Here is an 18,816-nt window from a genome sequence, read left to right as displayed (position 1 = left end):
GATGACTCTCAAACTTTGTGTTGAGGGCATTAGGGGGGCTGTATGACACTGGAGAATCAAGTAGTCGTTGGTTGCCCCCTCACAGCTGAGCCGGCACAGGGATTCCTGGGCGGAGGCTGTAGGGTGCTCCAGAGCCCAGACAACTCTGCAGCTGACTGAGGCACTTTTCACCCTCTGAGTCCACAGGCACCAAGGCGGTGGGAGAAGCCTTCTTGCAGTTTGGGAAGAAATGTCCACTGCCACCCAAGCTTCTCACTTGCCATCTTTCTCTCATGCCTGCAGGGCATGGAAGGAATCAAGGTGTTTCTCCATGAAAGAGAACTGTGGCTGAAATTTCACGAAGTGGGCACAGAAATGATCATAACGAAGGCTGGAAGGTGAGTTGGCTGAGGGTCTGGAGGGAGCACAGGGGCACAGAGGGAGGAAAGAAGAAGAAGAAAAAATGTGGCCGGGGAGCAGGAGAGAATGGAGAGGGAGAGAGGAGTGGGGTCTAGAGAAAGAATTAGCTGGGGGAGGGGGGATAAAATATTTGACTCAATTCTGGTTAAAGAGGCACATTGAGAATCCTTCCACTGGCCCTCAGAAGGATGGGGATACACCCCAAACCCTCAACTCTGGAAGCTGGGTGTTTCTTCCAGCTCATATTTAGGAAGAATAAAAAGCATGGAAGCCATGCTCTCTGGATGGATTTGTAGTGAGAGAAAGAAGAGGAAGAATGGAGCGAAGAGAGAAAAGGAAAACAGAGCAGGGCTTTGGGTTTCCTAGGTTTCGGACTGGATCCCTCGCCCCCACCCGCATCCCCACCCTCCCTGACCTTGGAGTGGTTCCAGCGTCCCACCCGATGGCCAAACTCTGAATTGTTGGATGTCTTCGCTACCTCTTCCATTGTTTATAGAACGCAGGCGAAGCCTTTGAAACTGAATCGGGGCTCGGTGGAGCTCTATACGCAGACACCGATAAACACGGCCTCTTGGCCAACACTGGCCCCAGAGTTCCCCTTCAAAGCTCGCGGAGTTGGAGCTGGAAAAGCCAGACTCATGGGGGAGGGGACGGCAGAGTCGTGCCGCTAGCTCTTTGCCTCCCTGTGTGAGAGGGCTCCTGCCCAGGCCTGAGGACATCCCCGCCACAAGCATCCCCCTGCTGGATGGGTCCTCCACGCCAGGAAGGGCGGAAGGCCTCGGGTCTGTGCAGAGCCCGTGCGTGGAGCGAGGGAGGCCGGCAGGCCCACGCCGCCGGGGTGTGCGAAGGCGGAGGGTGCAGCCGATTCTGCAGACGCCGCGGTTCTCCTGCTCCAAGCCTCCCACAATAAACTGACAACCGTGACATTTATTATTATTTGAAATTAAACAATGTCGGCTCCTCCGCTCGGCCCAAGGCCGGAGTGAACTGGGAGGCGCGCGATCTGTTTATACCAGGGCACTGAGGTCCTCTTCCCAGTCTGCCGGGGAAGGAAAGCCCGGGCTGGGATCCATTCCCCCCTCGCCCGAGCCGAGGATGTAACTATAAAAGGCCTGCGAAGTCTCCTGCGCCTCCGCCTCCAGCCAGGCGCGCTGCTCGGCCAGATAAACACCGAGGCTTAGGGAGAGGCCTCGGCTCACCCTGCCCGCCAGCGCGGAGCCAGCCCAGGTCCAGCATCTGGTCCTTTCGTCCAAGTTCAGCCGGGAAGAGCCTTGCTTCCCGGGGCGTACAACTCACGAGGCGGGATGGGAGCGTGGAGTGCGCCCTGCGCCCCGAAGTAGCCGGCACCAGGCTGCTGCGCGCATCGGCTTTCCGCTCACCGACCCCAGGTCAGGCCCCAGCTCTTGCTGCAACCAAATCTGGATAGATTTGGAATTTCTTTGCCGAGGGCCAAGGAACGTAGACTGCCCCAGGCGCCTTAGGGAAGTGTGGCGTTAAAGAATGAACTCCCGCTGAAGATCCCGTGGGGGTCACCCACCGAGTTAAACTGGGAACCGCCGCTAATCCCTGCCCCTGAGAGCGGACAACAAAAGCCAGGACCCCGGGCAGATGCACACCCACGGGCTGCGCGTCCCTAGGGCGCACACCTCGGTGTCTATTGACGCTGCAGTCATGCAGAGATGGACCAGAGCACCCGGGCAGATAGAAGGGGGCTAGGTTTGACCCCAGTCCTTTCCTCCAGAGTAGGTGGCTGGCTCTGAGAGGAGCATTTAGTTGGATTTGAAAGGGGTCCCTTTCAAGCCTTCTTTAAAACCATTTCTCTCTAAGCAGCCTCTGGTTGCTGTTTCTCCCAGGTCCCCACAGGTACCCAGGTGCCTCCTCTTTTCCATCCCTTTGCTTTCCTCCTCCCCACACCAGAACTTCAAGGGAAACCCGGGATGGATCTCAGGGAGAGTGGAGTGGAGCCAGTTTTTCCTCCGTTTTACTTGTTTCAAGGAATTGCGTTTTCCATTAAAATCTGGACATGCTTCTCAGAACATTGACATCAATTCCCTCTCCCCACCTCCCCCTCTCTCTCCTAGGCGGATGTTTCCCAGTTATAAAGTCAAGGTGACTGGGCTTAATCCCAAAACGAAGTATATCCTCCTCATGGACATTGTTCCTGCGGATGACCACAGATATAAGTTTGCAGATAATAAATGGTAGGCACCGGACAGGAGGAGGGCAGGGAGGGAATTGGAATCCCCCACCTTGAACAAGTAAACATTTTTTAGCTCCCACTGTGTGCTCCTAGGCTTGCACATGACTATTCTATTGCAGCCGGCTGACCCCCCCCCCCCCCCCGCAGCCATTAGTTCCCATTTGATAGACCGGAAAACTGAGGCTCAGAGGAAATGGGGGCCCTCTATTGCTGCACACATGAGCTCCGGATTTTTTAAAAAAGAGTATTGTTACCAAGCCCTGGATGTATTTCTGGGGGGCATAAAACCATTTACAGTTATTTTTTTTATGAGTTACCTGCTTTGAACATGCCTTTTTTATGAAATTACAAAATCGGCCCGTGGCATTTTAGTTTAAAAAGGCAAGAGAGGAGAGGCCCATTCCTTGGGTCGATTGCTCCCTGGCTGCCAGGAGTGCAGGGGCTTGAAGAGGAGGAGGCCCTCTTTGAAAGCACTTAAGGAGTTTTCAAGATTTCTTTTGCACATTCAGGCTTCCAGAAGCGGCCTGGTTGTGTGCCTTGAGACACCACAGGGTCCCAGGCACGCCTGGCGCTAGGGGAACTTTGAGGTGGACGAAGAAAGAGTCAGGCCAGGGGATTGGCCTGGATGCCTGCACCAGGCACTCAGGGGCACCTGGGAACCTAAAGGAGATGGGAGGGTCAGGATGATTCCAGATGTCCCCGGCCAGTGCTTGGCAGCCCTTGCCTGGTGCAGTACCTCTGCTACCGCAGCCCCCAGGTCACGCCTCTCCTTGGTTTAGGTCTGTGACCGGCAAAGCAGAGCCTGCCATGCCTGGCCGCCTCTATGTGCATCCTGACTCGCCAGCCACAGGGGCGCATTGGATGCGACAGCTCGTCTCGTTCCAGAAACTCAAGCTCACCAACAACCACCTGGACCCCTTTGGGCACGTAAGTACCCTGGCCCTCTCCGTCCTCGGCCTCCCAGCTCGCTCTTCTCAGCTTCACGTGTCCACGATTCTCCATTTCTTTCCTCCATTTTCCCCCCTCCCAGGTCCCTTTTTATCTGGCTTTTGGTCTTTCATTTTCTTCTTTTTTCCTCCCTCTCTCGCCTCCTCTTTCCTTCTCCTGTAGTTCTCACCTCCTCATTCAGATTTCCCCTTGCTTTCTTTTCCTCATTACCACTTCCTCCTCTGTCTCCACCACCCTCCTGCTCAGAGGGCCCACCCTCAGCTGTCCTTCCTGGGGGACGGTCCTGGGTCTGTATTTTCCTGTTGGCTGGAGCCTGGGCTCCCGGTTCTCCTGGCCTGGGGCTACTTCTGTGCCGCCAACCCCCGATCTTCTGCCTTTATTGAGGGTCCAGAGTCTTGGGGCTGCTCATCCCAGGCCTGGACAGTGGGGCCTGCGGGGTCAGCCTGTGCCTTAGGTGCAGGGAGAGGTGGGGGCCTTCAGTTATGCAAACAACATGGACACTGGGGCCCAGCAGGGACCCAGTACAGGAGAGGCCTCATAGGGGAGCATATATTTTCCCTGTCCCCTTCCAGGTTCTGCCTCATTTTTTAAATGTCCTGGGTGAGAGGGAGGTGGTCTGCCCCTTCTCTACAGGTGGCCAGTGAAGCCATCAGAGGAGTCTAGGTTGGTTCCAAGAGGGGGACCTGGTGAATTCCCTGACAGCATATGCTGGATATTGAGTGTGCAGCCGCCCCCTCCCACCTCCTGCCCAGTCAGCAGGTAGCTTTTAGGGGATTCTCAGCAGGGTGTCACCCCCTCTTCCTCCAAAGAAAACAAAGAACAAAACACTGATTCTTTTTTTGGGGGGAATGTCCCTAAATCTCTTTGTATTATTTCTAATGATAGAAATAATTAGATAGAACAGCCTAGGAATTCAGTGAGGAGGTCCCTGTTTGACAATTTCATAATGGGCTCCTTCACCCTGGGGCATTTGATCCTCACTGTAGCCTAGAGAGGAAGACAAAAGGCACCGGGGAGCGGAGGTGACTTGTCCAAGGTCACACAGCTTGCATTTGGGATCAGGGATTTGAGGGTAGCTCTAACTCCATAGAGACTCTTTGTCCCACCAGGTTGTCTCTCCAGAGTACAGCAACTGAGGGACACGTGGTCTCCAGATTAGGGAAAGGAGGGGGTGGGGTGGGAATGGATTTCGCCATGAGGGAGCACAGTAGTGAAAGTTCAGATGAGGAATCTCCTCCTGCCAGGTCTTAGGACTCAGCACAAACCCACCCCAGAGAGATGCAGTGGCCCCCTACAGCAGCCACAGCCCCTGGGGTGGGAAGAGGCTGAACTGCTGGCCAGAGAGGAGAAAGTCCCCTGCCCTTTCTATGTCCCCGGGAGGGCTCCAAGGGGTGCAGAAAGCATCCAGCCAAACAGCAGAGCCTCCTTTCTGTTGAGCCTTGCTTGCTGATGCACCCAGTGCAGAAATCAACTCTGTCTTTCCTGGGTGGGGAGATGGCCCAGGGTAAGGAGTCGCTCTGCTGATTCCAAACAGACATTTTATATTTCAAGGGATTCTGAGGAAGGGGGGACCATTTTGTAAAGGTCCCATGTGCATCTCCTGGCTGGGTAGTCAGGGGGTTTGGTGGGGGGGGGGTGGAATCATGCTGGGAAGTGAGGGCCCCCCCAACCCCAGGCTACCTCCTAACTTTCCCCTCTGATTTTCTGCTGTGCCTTTGTGGTCACTCTGGGGTGGACATCTGGGGAAGGTGCACAGCCCTGCCCCAAGTTTGGGGGTTCAGGGCCCTCTGAGCAGCCCAGGGGAAGCGGGAGAGGTGCTCTATCCCGAACTCTGGACTTTTAATCCAGAGCCTCCCTAATGAAATTAGGAGCCATTAGATCGCCCTGGCGTTGACGTTTCCACACTGTCCCCAGCCGTCAAGGCAATTTGGCTAAGCCGGGAGGATGGCCGCGCCGGGCCGGGGGCTGTGGCTGCCCGCGGGGGCAGCTGCGTCTCTCTGTCGCCACGCTGCCCCGGTCGGCCGGCGTCGCTATCGGCCAGGGAGGCGGCCGGGCCCGGCGGCCGGAGATTAGAGCCCCGGCCGGGTCGCCAGCGCAGGGCCCGAGCGGCCGCCCCTCCCCCTCCGCGCTGCGGGGCCTCCCGGGTTTGTCCGAAAATCCTGCCCCAGGGTCATCGATGCAAATAATCAAAGACATTGAGACAATCCCAGTCGCTCCAGATTGTGGTTCTGGGGAAAAAAGCAGGCCAGATTTGGGGGCCGTTAACAGCGATTCGCCCATTCAATGGGCATGGACCAGGACAGTTTTGGTAAATATTAGTGTTAATGGTCCGGGAGCATCCAAATCCCGGCGTCATCAGGACAACAAACCCGGTTTTATTAGAAGCGATGCTCACCGCTTGTGAATAGTCCTGACTCCAGCAAGAACGTGCATCCAGCGGAGGTCCTCCAAGCAGGGAGACCTTCCCCTGGAAGCACCCTACGGTGGGGGAGGCGGGCAGGAGGGAGAGAGAAAAAGCACATACCCCCGCCCCCCCCCCCCCCCCCAAGCAGATGCACCAGCTCCGAGCCTGGAGATGACGTTGGTTGTGGATGATGAGATAAAGTTGGAGAAGGGGAGTCTCCAGGGCAACCCGCCCAGCGCTTTGATGGGGTGGTTTGCCGGGTGCTTCCTGCCCATATCTGGCTCTCCTGAGAGGCCAGGCTGCACTTCCCACCCCTAAAAGTCTCTTTATTGACATTAGTTTGCCTGTTTCACAAAGGGTCAAGATGTGAGGTCCAAGTCTCAGGAAAAGTCTCATTTTCATTCCAGTTTTGCAAAAGCTTAGTGTCTTTCTTTACATGACTAGAGGGTTTGGCTGGCCTGGGGGGTGGGTGTTTGTTTGTTTGTTGACCCTAGTCATTCCCAAATTGCTGCCCAGCCTTCCCCAGACTCATTTGCTCCCCAAAGCAGACTCACTAGGCTCCCGTTGGGGGGTGTGGGAAGTCCTATGCAGAGAGTTAATTTATTAAGCAAACTTTATTAAGAATTCTGATTTACTGCTGTGTGTGCCTTGGGTAGATTCCTGGAATATTACCTTGGCTTTTTTAGTTGGAAATTGTCATTTTTGAAATGTTTCTTTTTAATGAAATCATTGGCCCCTTTTCAAAACAGAAGGGAAAAAAATGACTATTTTTCCGAGAGAGCCTATAGCGCAGGAGGCTAATGGGGGGGGGGAGGGGAGGGAGCAGGGATTTATCTGGAAACAAAGGGAGTTTTGATTTTCTTACAATCTCATTCTCTTTATTATTTTTAGATTATTCTAAATTCCATGCACAAATACCAGCCCAGATTACACATCGTGAAAGCAGATGAAAATAATGGATTCGGTTCAAAAAATACAGCGTTCTGCACCCACGTCTTCCCGGAGACGGCATTTATTGCGGTGACTTCCTATCAGAATCACAAGGTGAGCCCCACCCCCAGCAGGCAGCACCTGGGACTGTCTGCTGGCTTCGTGAATATGCAGTCTGGTCCTGGCTGCAACTTTGTGCTCTGAGGCAGGCTCTCTCCAGTGTGCGGTGTTCACCTGCACAACTTCTACCCCAAGGTGCGGGGCAGGGCAGAACTGCAGCCTAAGGGTGGGGTGGTTCCTACTGCTGGATGCAGCTGTCATGCACACACACACCTGTTTGACTGAGCTTGTCATGACTTAGATGGCCACTCACTCAAATGCCACCAGAAGGCATCATTTTAGCATGGAGGGGAAGGTGGCTGGCACTACCCTCCGTGGAAGAACCTCTTCTGTTAGAGTCAGTGTCCTCCCTTTAGAGGCAGTTCAAGTGAGGGTGGCCAGGTTGGACGGTGAGGGGGGCAGTCCCTGTGGGATGAGTGAGGGCAGGTCACTCATCTTACCTGGATGGATGTGGGGATGGCTGTGACCCTCCCCCTCGCATAGCCCCTGTCCTGGAAACCTCAAAGGCTGTGGAGCCTAGCAAGAGAGGCCAGGGGAGGGTTAGCACTCTAAAGCCTCCAGTTACCCCATCGAGGTCATTCCAGAGCAGGATGGGTGGCAGATAATCCCCCCACCGAGGCCAGGGCTGTTAGAACAGGCTTTGGGTAATCTCCAAATTCAGGTTGTCAGTGACCAGGCCAAGCTGTGATGGATGGCTCCTTCCTGATCTTAGGGGAGAGCCTCCTTTCCCTTGAAAAAAGCAACAGCTTTTTTAAATAAAGGAGAAGGAAGATTTTTCTGAGTCCTCTCCTCCTGTTGACCCTCCAGCCAAGGGTGAAAAACAGTGAAGTCCAAATTCCTGAGAGCAGCAGAACTATTTCAGATCAGTTAGAATCTGGCTTCTTGAAAACTGTCTCCTCTAAGGCTGTGGCAAACCAGTGTGGTCACAGGAGAAATAGCAATCAAGAAGCTGAAGCCTCACCTACATATATAGATGCTCAGGGGCTCCCAGATCTGACACAGAGTCCAGGAGTATATCAGATCTTTTTTTTTTTTTTTTTTTTTTCCAATTCTCTCTCTCTCTGAAGAAAGGCCAGGTTCATAGGAGAAGGAGTGCACACTTGAAAGTGATCTTCTAAAAACCACATCAGACCTCGGGCCCTTGGGGGAAAGATTCTGGATTCTTAATAGTTATGATCTTAGGTCTCATCACGGTCTCCCTCTCCTCTTCTCTGTTTGCAGCATTATTTATATCATAACATCACTGCAATATTTGAAGTACACATTTATTTATGTATTTGGGGGGCAGAGCTGGGGATTGAATTCAGGGCCTTAGATAAAGCTAAGCACCCATTCTTCCACTAAGCTACTCCCCAGCCCCTTGAAGCATACATACATACAACTTCACACTTGACATACGTGCATGCCAGTAAAACTTTCGGTGGAACTCATGAAAATATCCAATACCTCCCAAATTTCTTTTCAAAATTTTCTTCTCTGCCCTGTATATATTTAGTGATCTGTGCACGTGAATGGATGCCTGAGGAGGGGGGTGCATAAGTGTGGATTTTGTACATTCGTCTGTAAATGCTCACAGGTCTAAAATGTGCATCTTCAGCTGTACATTGAGATGCGTGTGCATTTGATGATCACAATCAGGGTTTGCATACAGGAATTCTTTTGTTGTTGTTGTTTATCTGGATCAGAGAGCCCAGCTGAACTGCACATAGAGGTCTTTCTAGCCAGTCTGACATATTCTTTGGCAGGCAGATAAAGGATTTCCTAGGAGACATCCAGGCTCACTGGGTTTTCCCTCCCTTCTAACTCTTAGAGTCTCAAAGGCATCTATTTGCTGTGTGAGGAGCAAGTCCACGGCTGTACACATTTCCAGTAGAGTCCAAGACCCTGCAAACATTTCCCCTATGGATATACGACGTGTGATTTAAATAAGCGGCCGGGGTTGCATATGATTTGTGGACTTGTTCTCATTACTTTATTGTCCCACCTGGAACGGGTATTGAGAATTCTGACTCCATGGGTGGAATCCAGCTGGGCTCTTACGCCGTGTAGGTTGCCAGGGAGACTCTGGGGGCTTCGGACTGTTTGGATTCACATCCATTTGACTCTGGACAATGGACTTGATCCATTTTTCCTATCTGTAAAATAAGAACATCAACCCTGTAGGATCATCAGGGCGATGACCCGAGATAGACCTGGAGAGGTGCAGGGCAGGGCTTGGCATCCAGTTAGCTCCAAATGCCTGTCCTGGTAATCCAGCCATTGGTGGAAGACTTCACTGATCTGTTAGGAGGGGCAACTCTGTTCCAAACGAACATTCTGGAACACTCAGCCTACTCAGTGTCACTCCCTGGCTATTTTAGAATCGGAAAGACGGGAGATTTTAAATAAGTTCTTATTACCGTGGTTGAAAAAGAACTACCAGTGTTCCTTTTTGTGGTTTCCTGGGTTCATTCCCTGATCATGTCGTTAATTCAAGGACCCTTCATCTTGTATTTTGCTTTGGACAAAGGATCAGGGCAAGAAAAGCAATCCATGCCATTCGATTGCCAGGACACTTTGGGAAAATACAAGTCCCTTTTTGTTTGGTCTGAGAGCTCCGTGCTTTGCTTTGGGGATGGTCTTTCTGGACGTGGGCGCAGGTACCAGGTGGGGGTAGGCATGCGACAAGAGTTCATTTCTTGGGCTGCAGTCACATGCCTGAGCCCACAAGGGCTCCTAATGACGAGACATATTTCCTCAGCCCAGCTGTGATCCCAAGCTGGATTTGGGAATTATTTCCCCAGATGGTTGACAGCTTGAGAAAGATATTTAAACACTCGAATCTTCCCCGGCGACGTTCACCCTGTGAAACATGTTTTTGTAAGGTTTTCACTGCAGTTTTCGGCAGCCATGCCCAGAAATATTTAGGTGTTAAAAAAGGTCACGTGGTCATTTCATTTCCCTGCTCTTGCGACCATGGCTGTGTATGCCAGCGGCTCTATCCCCCAATATTAACTCACTTTTCCATCAAAAAGCATTTTCCTCCTGCTTAAATCATTGTGTACGCAGCCTGTATTTATGAGGTATGAGCTTTCTGGTTGGGACCAGGAAATGAACCCCTAATAGAGAGACATAATTAAGATTTTTGGCTCTCATGAGTTTTTTTTTCTCCCCTATTTTTTTTTCAAAAGCAAGAATTCACAACAATTATTCTCATTAATTTTTACAACCTCTGTCTCACCAGTTGGAGCTGGTATTTATATTTGCCCTCCCCCCACGGCCAGCCCTCCCCCGGATATCCGGTTTTATGCTGATTTTGGAGGGAGCACCTCTGTATGGCAAATTCGAGGGAGTTTCAGGGGAGACTTTTGGCAGAACTGGAGCATCCAGGTGGATGGGCTTGGGTACCCCTGAGCCAGCACACATAGCCTCTTGACAAGGGGACTTTACAGACACGGTTGTCGTTCAAGTGGACGGGGACACGTGGAGACAGGTATTCTCATTTGCAGACAAGCTCATCTGTCAGTGTTTCTCAAAGGCATTTCTTAGGTCCTAAGGGTACCTACACTCCGTCTCCAAAAGTCTCTATTTAGCAAATTGTGCTATTTCTCGTAAGATGTGGTGATAAAGCATAAGAATCAGGGAGTAAGTGACCTTGTTTGGGGTGTAAGGAATGGATTGGAGCAAAAGTCTTTTGCAGATAAAATAAAACTCCCTCATTTTTTTTCCTTTGTGCAACTTTTGGCTCTGAATTCTTGGTGGGGCAGTAACTATGGGTTGGCCACACTATGCAGCCCCGAGTCCCCATCCTCCCTGTCCTCAGCGTTTGCAGAGATCAACTTCTGTGGCTGGGGTGGGTTGGCCTGGGGGAAAGGATTCCCTCCTCCTCCTTTTTCTTCTCTTCTCTCCCTCCCCACCCACGCACCCACATCTCTCTCTCTCTCTCTCTTCCTTTGGACTAGGGATTGACCCAGGGGCACGTACCCACTGAGCTACATCCCCAGCCCTTGTTACTTTTAGATTTGGAGACAGGGTCTCACTCAGTTACTTAGGGCCTCGCTAACTTGCTGAGGCTGGCCTCAAACTTGCCATCCTCCCACCTCAGCCTCATACGCCACTGAGATCTTCCTGTTTAAATGATCTAATTTCATTTTTATGAGTTTTTAAAAAATGATTTATTATTCATTGAGTTGCAATTCATTGTGATGAAATCTGAGTGGGAAGGAAAGCCCCCTAGGTGATGGAATCTTAGACTCCTAAAATGAGCTGTCCAAGAGTGTACATGTTGAAGACTTTTTTGTGAAAGGATTTTTGTAGAGTTTTTCTTTTTCTTTCTTTTTCTTTTTTTAACTCACAGTGAAGAGTTAAGACAAAATCAGAAATCTGCAGGAATGAGCCCAGTTTAAAAAAAAAAAAAATGAAGCCAGGTGCAGTGGCACACGCCTATAATCCCAGAAACTCAGGAGGCTGAGCAGGAGGATCACAAGTTCAAGACCAGCCTGGGCATCTTAGTGAGACCCTGTGTCAAAATTTAAAAATCAATCAAAAGACCAGGGTGTAGCTTAGTGGCAAAGCGGGATTCAATTCCCAGAAAAAAAAAACAACAAATAAATAAAGAAGGTGGAAGGGAATGTATATACACATGTGTGTAAACACATGGATGTGTGTCTATACATGGATTTCAAAAATATTTTTTTTTCTTTTTGGGTACCTCTGATGGAACTCAGGGGCACCCGACCACTGAGCCCCATCCCCAGCCATATTTTGTATTTTATTCAGAGACAGGGTCTCACTGAGTTGCTTAGCGCCTCGCTAATTTGCCGATGCTGGTTTTGAACTCATGATCCTCCTGCCTCCGCCTCCTGAGCCACTGGGATAACAGGTGTGCGCCAGCATTCCCGGCATCCAAAATATTTTTAAATGGATGTAAAAGAGCACTTTGTGGTTCCAGAAAGTACAGATTTTCCACGCACCTCCCCCCCCATGTGCTTGGCCTTCCCCACGGTCAACACCCCCACAAGAGTGGTCCGCCTGTTACGTGGAGGACCCCACATTGACACATCATTATCACCCCAAACCTGCTGTGACCTCAGCATTCCTATCTGTCATGGGGTGCTATGGGTCTGGACAAACCATATAGTGACAGGTACCCACCATGGCCGGGTTCCACAGAAGATCTTTACTGCCCTAAAAATTCTCCGCGTTCTGCCTCGTCATCCCCCCGCCTCAACCCCTGACAATTGCTGACCTTTTGAAATTTTTTTCACCATAGTTTTCTTTTTTTCTGGATGTCAGATTATTAGAGTCAGATATTAAAAATGTGAGATTTTTTTTTTTTGTTATGCATTCAGGTATCATACATAGAGCAAGTCAGTGAGTCAGTTTGTTTGGTTGTTTGTGTGCAGTGCTGGGGGTGCAACCCAGAGCCTTCTGCAATGCTGGACCAAAGCTCTACCACTGAGCTACACCGCAGCCCTCAGACAGTGATTTCAGGTTCATTATAGAGTCTTGGAGCTAGAAGGGAACTATGTAGGCTGTTTCTTCTAGAGGCAGGATGTATCAGAACAGCTCAGGGGATCGATTTAGAAGTGTGCATTCATTAATGATTCCTGGCCCAGAGTTTTTTGAAGTCCATGGACTGCTGGGGTAAGGGGAGGCGTTTTGCAGGGGCACTTGAGTAGGATCCAAGTCAGGGGGAGAAAGTTCCCTTCCCAGTTATCTTTCTAGACTTCTCTTGGAGGAAGACAGACAGCCCTTCCTTCAGTACAAGTTGGTGTGTGGTGTTCCAAACGTCTTCCGAAGCGCCTAATCTCTTCCTGCCACCAGGGGAAGGCAGGGTTTGGATGTAGAACTTTCTGTGAGTCCTAGTACAGAGATCTTGATACAGTGGCTTTCTCCTTATTGAATAGCAAGGGATTCTAGTTTGTCAGAGACAGGGTCTCACTGAGTTGCTTAGTGCCTTGGTAAGTTGCCGAGGCTGGCTTTGAACTCACCATCCTCCTGCCTCAGCCTCCTGAGCCGCTGGGATAACAGGTGTGCGCCAGGATATCCTATTTCTGGGTAAAATAGATTTCAATAAAAAGGGGTTCAATTTAAATATAAATATCAAGCAAACCAGTATACAGGTGATCTATGATATGACAGTGATCGTGACGGGGTCTCCCCCCCAGGACTGAAGCTAGAGTCTTGATGTCCTGGTGCCTATACTGTGACTGTCTATGAGAATTCTGGGCTGGGGTGTAGTTCTTGGTTAGCGCTTACCTAGCATGTGCAAGGCCCTGGGTTCGATTCTCAGCTCTGAAAAACCAAATCGAAAAAGAAAGAAAAATCAATTCGCACATAACTTTTAGGAACTACTTCTAGCAAACGCCATATGTATGCACTCTGTCACCTGGATGGGCTACTGCACATTCACACTCCCCTAATACGCGTTGATGGTTTAAATTAAAGTTCCAGGCCAAGACGTTCAGAAAGACCCTCTTTCTGTTGCTCAGCTCCCTATCCTGCAGATCACTAGGACAGACAGAGCTCGGGAAGCCACCTCGGCCCAGAGCTGTGTGGTCGCTGTCATAGGTGTAATCTGCACACGTGTCCGTGTTTATTTTATTGGCCACTGTTTCCCACCTGGGCCAGTGAAGTCTGTGAAACCATGAAATGACTTGATTGTTGGAAACTCACCATCAAGACAAGTTTTCTCCAAACGGGGGATTGCCACACTGCCGGATATACAACCCCCCGTGCCAACATGCAAGACTTCCCAGGGCGGGGCTTCGGGGGCCAGGGGAGGGGGACCAAATGTTGAGGCCTTCACTGTGCTGGAAATACAAAGTGCCCAGATTAGACACATGCACGCATGCACGCACACACACACTCACACACACTCACACTCACACACACTCACACTCTTGACTCTGGCTGTAAGGATGGCAGAATGTGACTCCAATTAATGTGCAAACTGAATCCAGCCCAACAGCCCCTCTCCCCCAAAAGCAGTCTGAGAACATGTTTCAAAAGCCTCCAATGAAGTGGTGGGTCCTGGTGATATGACTGGCTTAATTTGCTTCTTTGGGTTGCCCGAGGCCACGTTTCCATGGCACTGTTAGGAGCTCCGGTTCCCGAGGTAGTCTTGTGGCAATAAAGTGTAAAACGGCCCCGTTCTCCCTCCTTCCCTCAGATCACGCAATTAAAGATCGAGAACAATCCCTTCGCCAAAGGATTCCGAGGGAGTGACGACATGGAGCTGCACAGAATGTCCAGGATGCAGAGGTAGGAAAGCGGATCCCTGTGCCCCACCTGTGCCTGGCGGAGCCGGGGGGCCACTCAGCTCTTGTGCCATGGCCACCCTGCCCACGAGCACCAGGTGCCCAGAGATGGGGAGGAAAGACTCGTTCCCCTTTCTGATAACTGTCCCATGCGAGACCGAGGCCATCAGCAACCTGAGGGTGATGCTCCCAGGCGGGAGAAGAACCAGGGGAGCTGGGCTTTGAGTATCACTTCCCTCTGCAATCTCTCTCCCGAGCGAGTCCCTTTCCCTTTTTCTTCCCATAAGTCACAGCCGAGGAAGGCTTTTCTCTTTGGCTTGGGCTCGCGGTAAATGAGAGAGAAGTTAATGACTTGATTTCCTGGGGGTGAAGTACAAAATTTGACACCATGTGGTGTCCAGGGCGCTGGGGGATTGGAAGCTGGTGCTAAAAATTGCTTGGTATTTTTACATATCCTGTGGTCGCAGCCGCTGATATGACAAATAGAAGAGTCTGGAGCGAATGCACAGAGTGGGGATGGGGTCTGATTTGAAAGGATGGAACAGGCATGGTGGATGTCGTCAATGTTCTCTGTGCTCGGGAGAGGCTTCCAGACGAACTTGCCATATGGCAAGAGAATCAGAAATCACATCTTGAGCTGTTTTGACCAAGAGGGTTTTTTTTTTTTTTTTTTTTTTTTTGGTTTTTTTCTTCCTTCCCCTCTTGTGGTGGGTTTAGTATTTCAAAATAAAATGAAGTCATTTGGGAATTTTTTCCTTCTCCTTTTTGAAAGATGTGACAGGAAGAGTCAGGCAGGGAGACAGACATATGCCTTCAGAGACTGAGGGAAGAAAAACGAGGAAGCCCGTGGCTTTAGCTTTGGATTTAAAACTGCCTTCTGGGGAATTATTTTTAGGCAGCAGGCTTACCAGATCCGATTGTGCAGGCTTCTAAAAACTCAAGGACATTACCTTCAGCTGTGCCCGGGGACAGCACACGCCTGTATGTCCCTGTCTTCCTGGCTGGCTTCCTTCCCAACGGTAGACTCCTAAGGTGCCTTTGGTGGCTACGATAGCCAACTTCCCAAGTCATCTACATTTTGAAATCGGTGTTTAATTTAGTCCCAGGATCAGTGGAAACAGTGTGGACAGGAATCCCATCTTAGCGGAGAGAGGTCCAATTATCTGTGCCTTAGAGTGCCACGGGTCACGCTGCTCCTCCAGTGTTCAGAATTCAGGGGACACCGAAGCAGCTCTGTCCTGCCCAGGTCCTCCCAGGGCTACGTGTGAAGGTCCTGGCCGCACAGGTAGGGGCCGCCCTGCCCCACCGCCCTGACCAAGCTGGCTGTGGTGGGGGGACTTCCCTCCTTCCCACGAGGTCAAGAGCAGGGTAGCAGGTTGAAGGTGTCGCGGGCACCTCTCCAGGTGAACTAGTCACCATGTCCTGCGGATGCTCCTTCTTTCTGGGGAAGGGGTGGACCCCGGGGCCTCGTGCATGCTAGGCTCACACTGTGCCACCGAACTCCACCGGGCCCCGATTCTACCTTCTTATGGGGTCTCGGCATCCCTCCCTCTCTCCTGGCAGGCCGCACATTCCAGCCAGCACTCTCCCGGCTGCCTTGGACCTGCCTGTGGTCCTGTCCCCGCTGGGGGCTTCTCCAAGCAGCCACCAGATGGATCTCTGTAAAGCACAAGTCACGCAAAGGGATATCCACCTCTTACTGCCCCTCAGTGTAAGGCTCAGGCTTCTCCTGGATGCCCCCCTCATTTCCCTAGGCCTGGCCCTGGCTTTGGCTCCTGCCCTCTGTCTTGGTCACTGCAGGGGATGCTCCCACCCTGAAGTCTTCTTTCTGTTTAGCCTCCAGGTCTCTCTGACCTCTCCCACTGGCCACCTCCCAACTCTCCCTGGGTCTCCCGTGGCTCTTCCTTTCTCTGGGAAATCTCCTATGGCCGCGGATTGTGTGGTCAGCATTTTTTTCTTTTTCCTGTGGGGCCGGGGACGGAACCCAGGCCTCGTGCACTCCAGGCAAGCGCCGCACCCCTGAGCTGCACCCGGTCTGGTGCGTGTGTCTCTTCCCGACTCCACGTGGCTTCCCTGTGTCAGATCGGGTCCCTGCAGTTTGGAAGGTGCTGGGACAGATATCAGACACAAAAGGAGGACCAGGTGCAGTGTTCGAGATCTGGAGCAGCAGGCTTTGAACCACAGCTGTTTGGCTATTCAGGCAGGGACTCTAGGTTGGTCAGCTTGGCTGTCCTGGCCACTCCCCAGATGGACCAGGCCTTCTCCCTGGGTGGGGACTATGCACATGGACCAGAGAGAAGGGGTGACATGTTGGATTTAGTCTCTCCAAGAGCCCCATGTGTCTCTGTGGCCTTGTTAGGAGCAGCGTGGCAGAACCCAAGGGCTGTGCTGACCCCTGACCAGTCCATTAGGTCATCTTCTACTAGTTCTTTGGTGACATTCTTGGGGCAGGCGAGGGAGGGAAGCAGATTGACTCCAATGGAAGCCTTCAAAGTCCGACGGACATGGGTCCAACCTGGTCGTGATTATTAGCAGGTGACGCCGGGCAAGTGATGTCACCTGGCAGAGCCCCAGAGCCCTCTTCTGTGAAATGGGTCTGAATAGATGGAGCTTCCACTTCCCAGGGTTCTCACGGGACCCACGTGGGAAAGTCTCTAGAAAGCACGATGGACACACTCAGGAAAACCAACCTGATTGTGGGGGAAGCTCCCAGTCGGTTTTGTCCTTGTTCAGGATTTATTTTGGGCGCGAGTCCCAACCCCCAGGTTGCTGTAGGTAGTGACAAGTGGGCACTGTGGCTCTCCGGAGTCAGCCCTGATAACAGCCAGGCAGGCTCCGCAGACGCACTGTTAATCTTGTAATCCTGTTTCCCGTCCCCCACACACCCGGTGACAGCTGGCTCGGGCAGAGAAGCAGGAGGGATGAAGTTTCCTCTCTTCCAACAATTGGAAGTGGGGCGAGAGGTGGGGTCTGGGAGGCCGAGCGCGCTTATTCCACAGAACTCGCTCTTGGCCTCGATCGCCAGCCTCTGGGCACCCGCCCCACTCTTTCTCCTCACCCGACTCTCTGTGTTTGGAAAACGCAGATGATGTCTTAGTTATTTTCCAACATTCATTTACGGTTTCTGGTTACAGAGGCCCGATCCCCGCTTATTATAAAAACGGGAGGGCCGTGGACGGGCGCAGAGAAGAAAATAAAACCATTTGAACGTCCCGTCTCCAGCTACTGATGATAAAATGCACACCAGGGTTCTTTAGAAAGGCTCCTCTGTCCCGAAAACCAGTGTTTCCCAGATTGCAGCCCCCAGATGGGCGACAGAAGAGATGGTAGATGGTGCTCAGATCTCCAGCACGTGGCATTGTGATTTCATAGATGTGCTGCTTAGGATGAGTCTGAGGAGTCCAAGAGGCGGGGTTGAGGCCATGGGAGGCCTCTGGGGAGGCCCAGCCTCATGGAGAGACCAGGCTTTGAGAGGGGGCTGCGGCATGGAGGCATGGGCAGGGGTCTAGAAGAGTCTAGGGACCTCGGGTAGGACCCAGATTCCAGAGACCTCAGGAAATCAGCTGGGGAGACTGTGATAGAGCAGCCTGGCTTCTGGTAACTGTAAGCAAATACCTGAGGTATTCTCTCTTAAAAAAAAGAAAGTTTACTTTGGTTCATGGTTTTAGAGATTTCAGCCCATGATCCATCGGCACCCGTGCTCGGGGCCTGTAGAAGGTGGGGCTGCTCACCTCATGGTCCATGGGAAGCCCAGAGAGAGGAAAGGGCTGGGGGCCCTTGTCCCCTTCAAGAACACTCTTCCAGCGACCAAACTTCTGCCTGTTAGGCCCCTCCTTTTAAAGGTCCCACCTCTTCTTAATAGGGCCTCAGGCTGGGGACCAAGCCTTTAATAATATGGGTCTTTGAGGGACTCTTATCCAGATCATTGAGTGACCCAGCAAGCCAGCTGCGAGGCCCTGGCCTCAAGCCTATCCTGTCCTGCTCTCCAAGCGTGACACCAGATCAAGGCCAGACAAAGCAGGGCCTCGGGGTCCCCCAGCTTCCTCCAGTGCATCTGCAGCCTACTAAAGGGATAGAGGTTCAGGCTGACGCTGCCCAGGTACCATAAAGTGGCAGTCTGTGGGCCCCATGGTGCCCCTTACATATGCGCTGAGCACGGCCGTGTGAGGGGCCAGCAGTCACAGGAGACCAGGGGCTCCAGATCTGTGGATCAGCTGGGCAGGGCTCGCGGGCTGGGCGTTGGCGGACACAGAGCTGGAGGGGGGACAAGGCCAAGGCCAGCCCCCGTGGTCTCCTGTTGGGGCTCACATTCCCTGCTGGCCCTCTGTGGGAACCTCAGCCGGCTGGTCACTAGAGCCGGTGCACGTGGCTTCTCCAGCACGTGGACCCAGGGTGCGCAGACTTCTTCCATGATGGCGGAAGCCGAATGTCCTTTGCTGGCCTCACTTCCAAAGCCACTTGGCATCACTCCAGGTACATTCTGTTAATGGAGGATGGCTCACTCAGGTGGCCCGTATTCAAGGAGGAGGGACAAGGGACAAGGATTCTTCCTCTGTCTAGAGGGGACTGTCCAA

General features: G+C 52.0%; 1 protein-coding gene across 1 annotated transcript in view; it reads left to right on the top strand.

Moving 5' to 3' along the window:
* TBX5 (T-box transcription factor 5) overlaps positions 1-18,816 on the top strand; it is a 40,695-nt gene that overhangs the window by 1,661 nt on the left and 20,218 nt on the right. The window contains exons 2-6 of the mRNA XM_081288184.1: positions 283-377; positions 2,481-2,600; positions 3,379-3,526; positions 6,843-6,995; positions 14,155-14,246. Coding sequence (XP_081144310.1) covers positions 283-377; positions 2,481-2,600; positions 3,379-3,526; positions 6,843-6,995; positions 14,155-14,246 — 608 coding nt within the window. The remainder of the gene's footprint in view (positions 1-282; positions 378-2,480; positions 2,601-3,378; positions 3,527-6,842; positions 6,996-14,154; positions 14,247-18,816) is intronic.

The sequence above is a fragment of the Spermophilus citellus genome (assembly GCF_964194105.1).
Source record: "Spermophilus citellus genome assembly, chromosome: 3".
NCBI lineage: Eukaryota > Metazoa > Chordata > Mammalia > Rodentia > Sciuridae > Spermophilus > Spermophilus citellus.
This window is presented reverse-complemented; position numbering and strand designations above follow the sequence as displayed.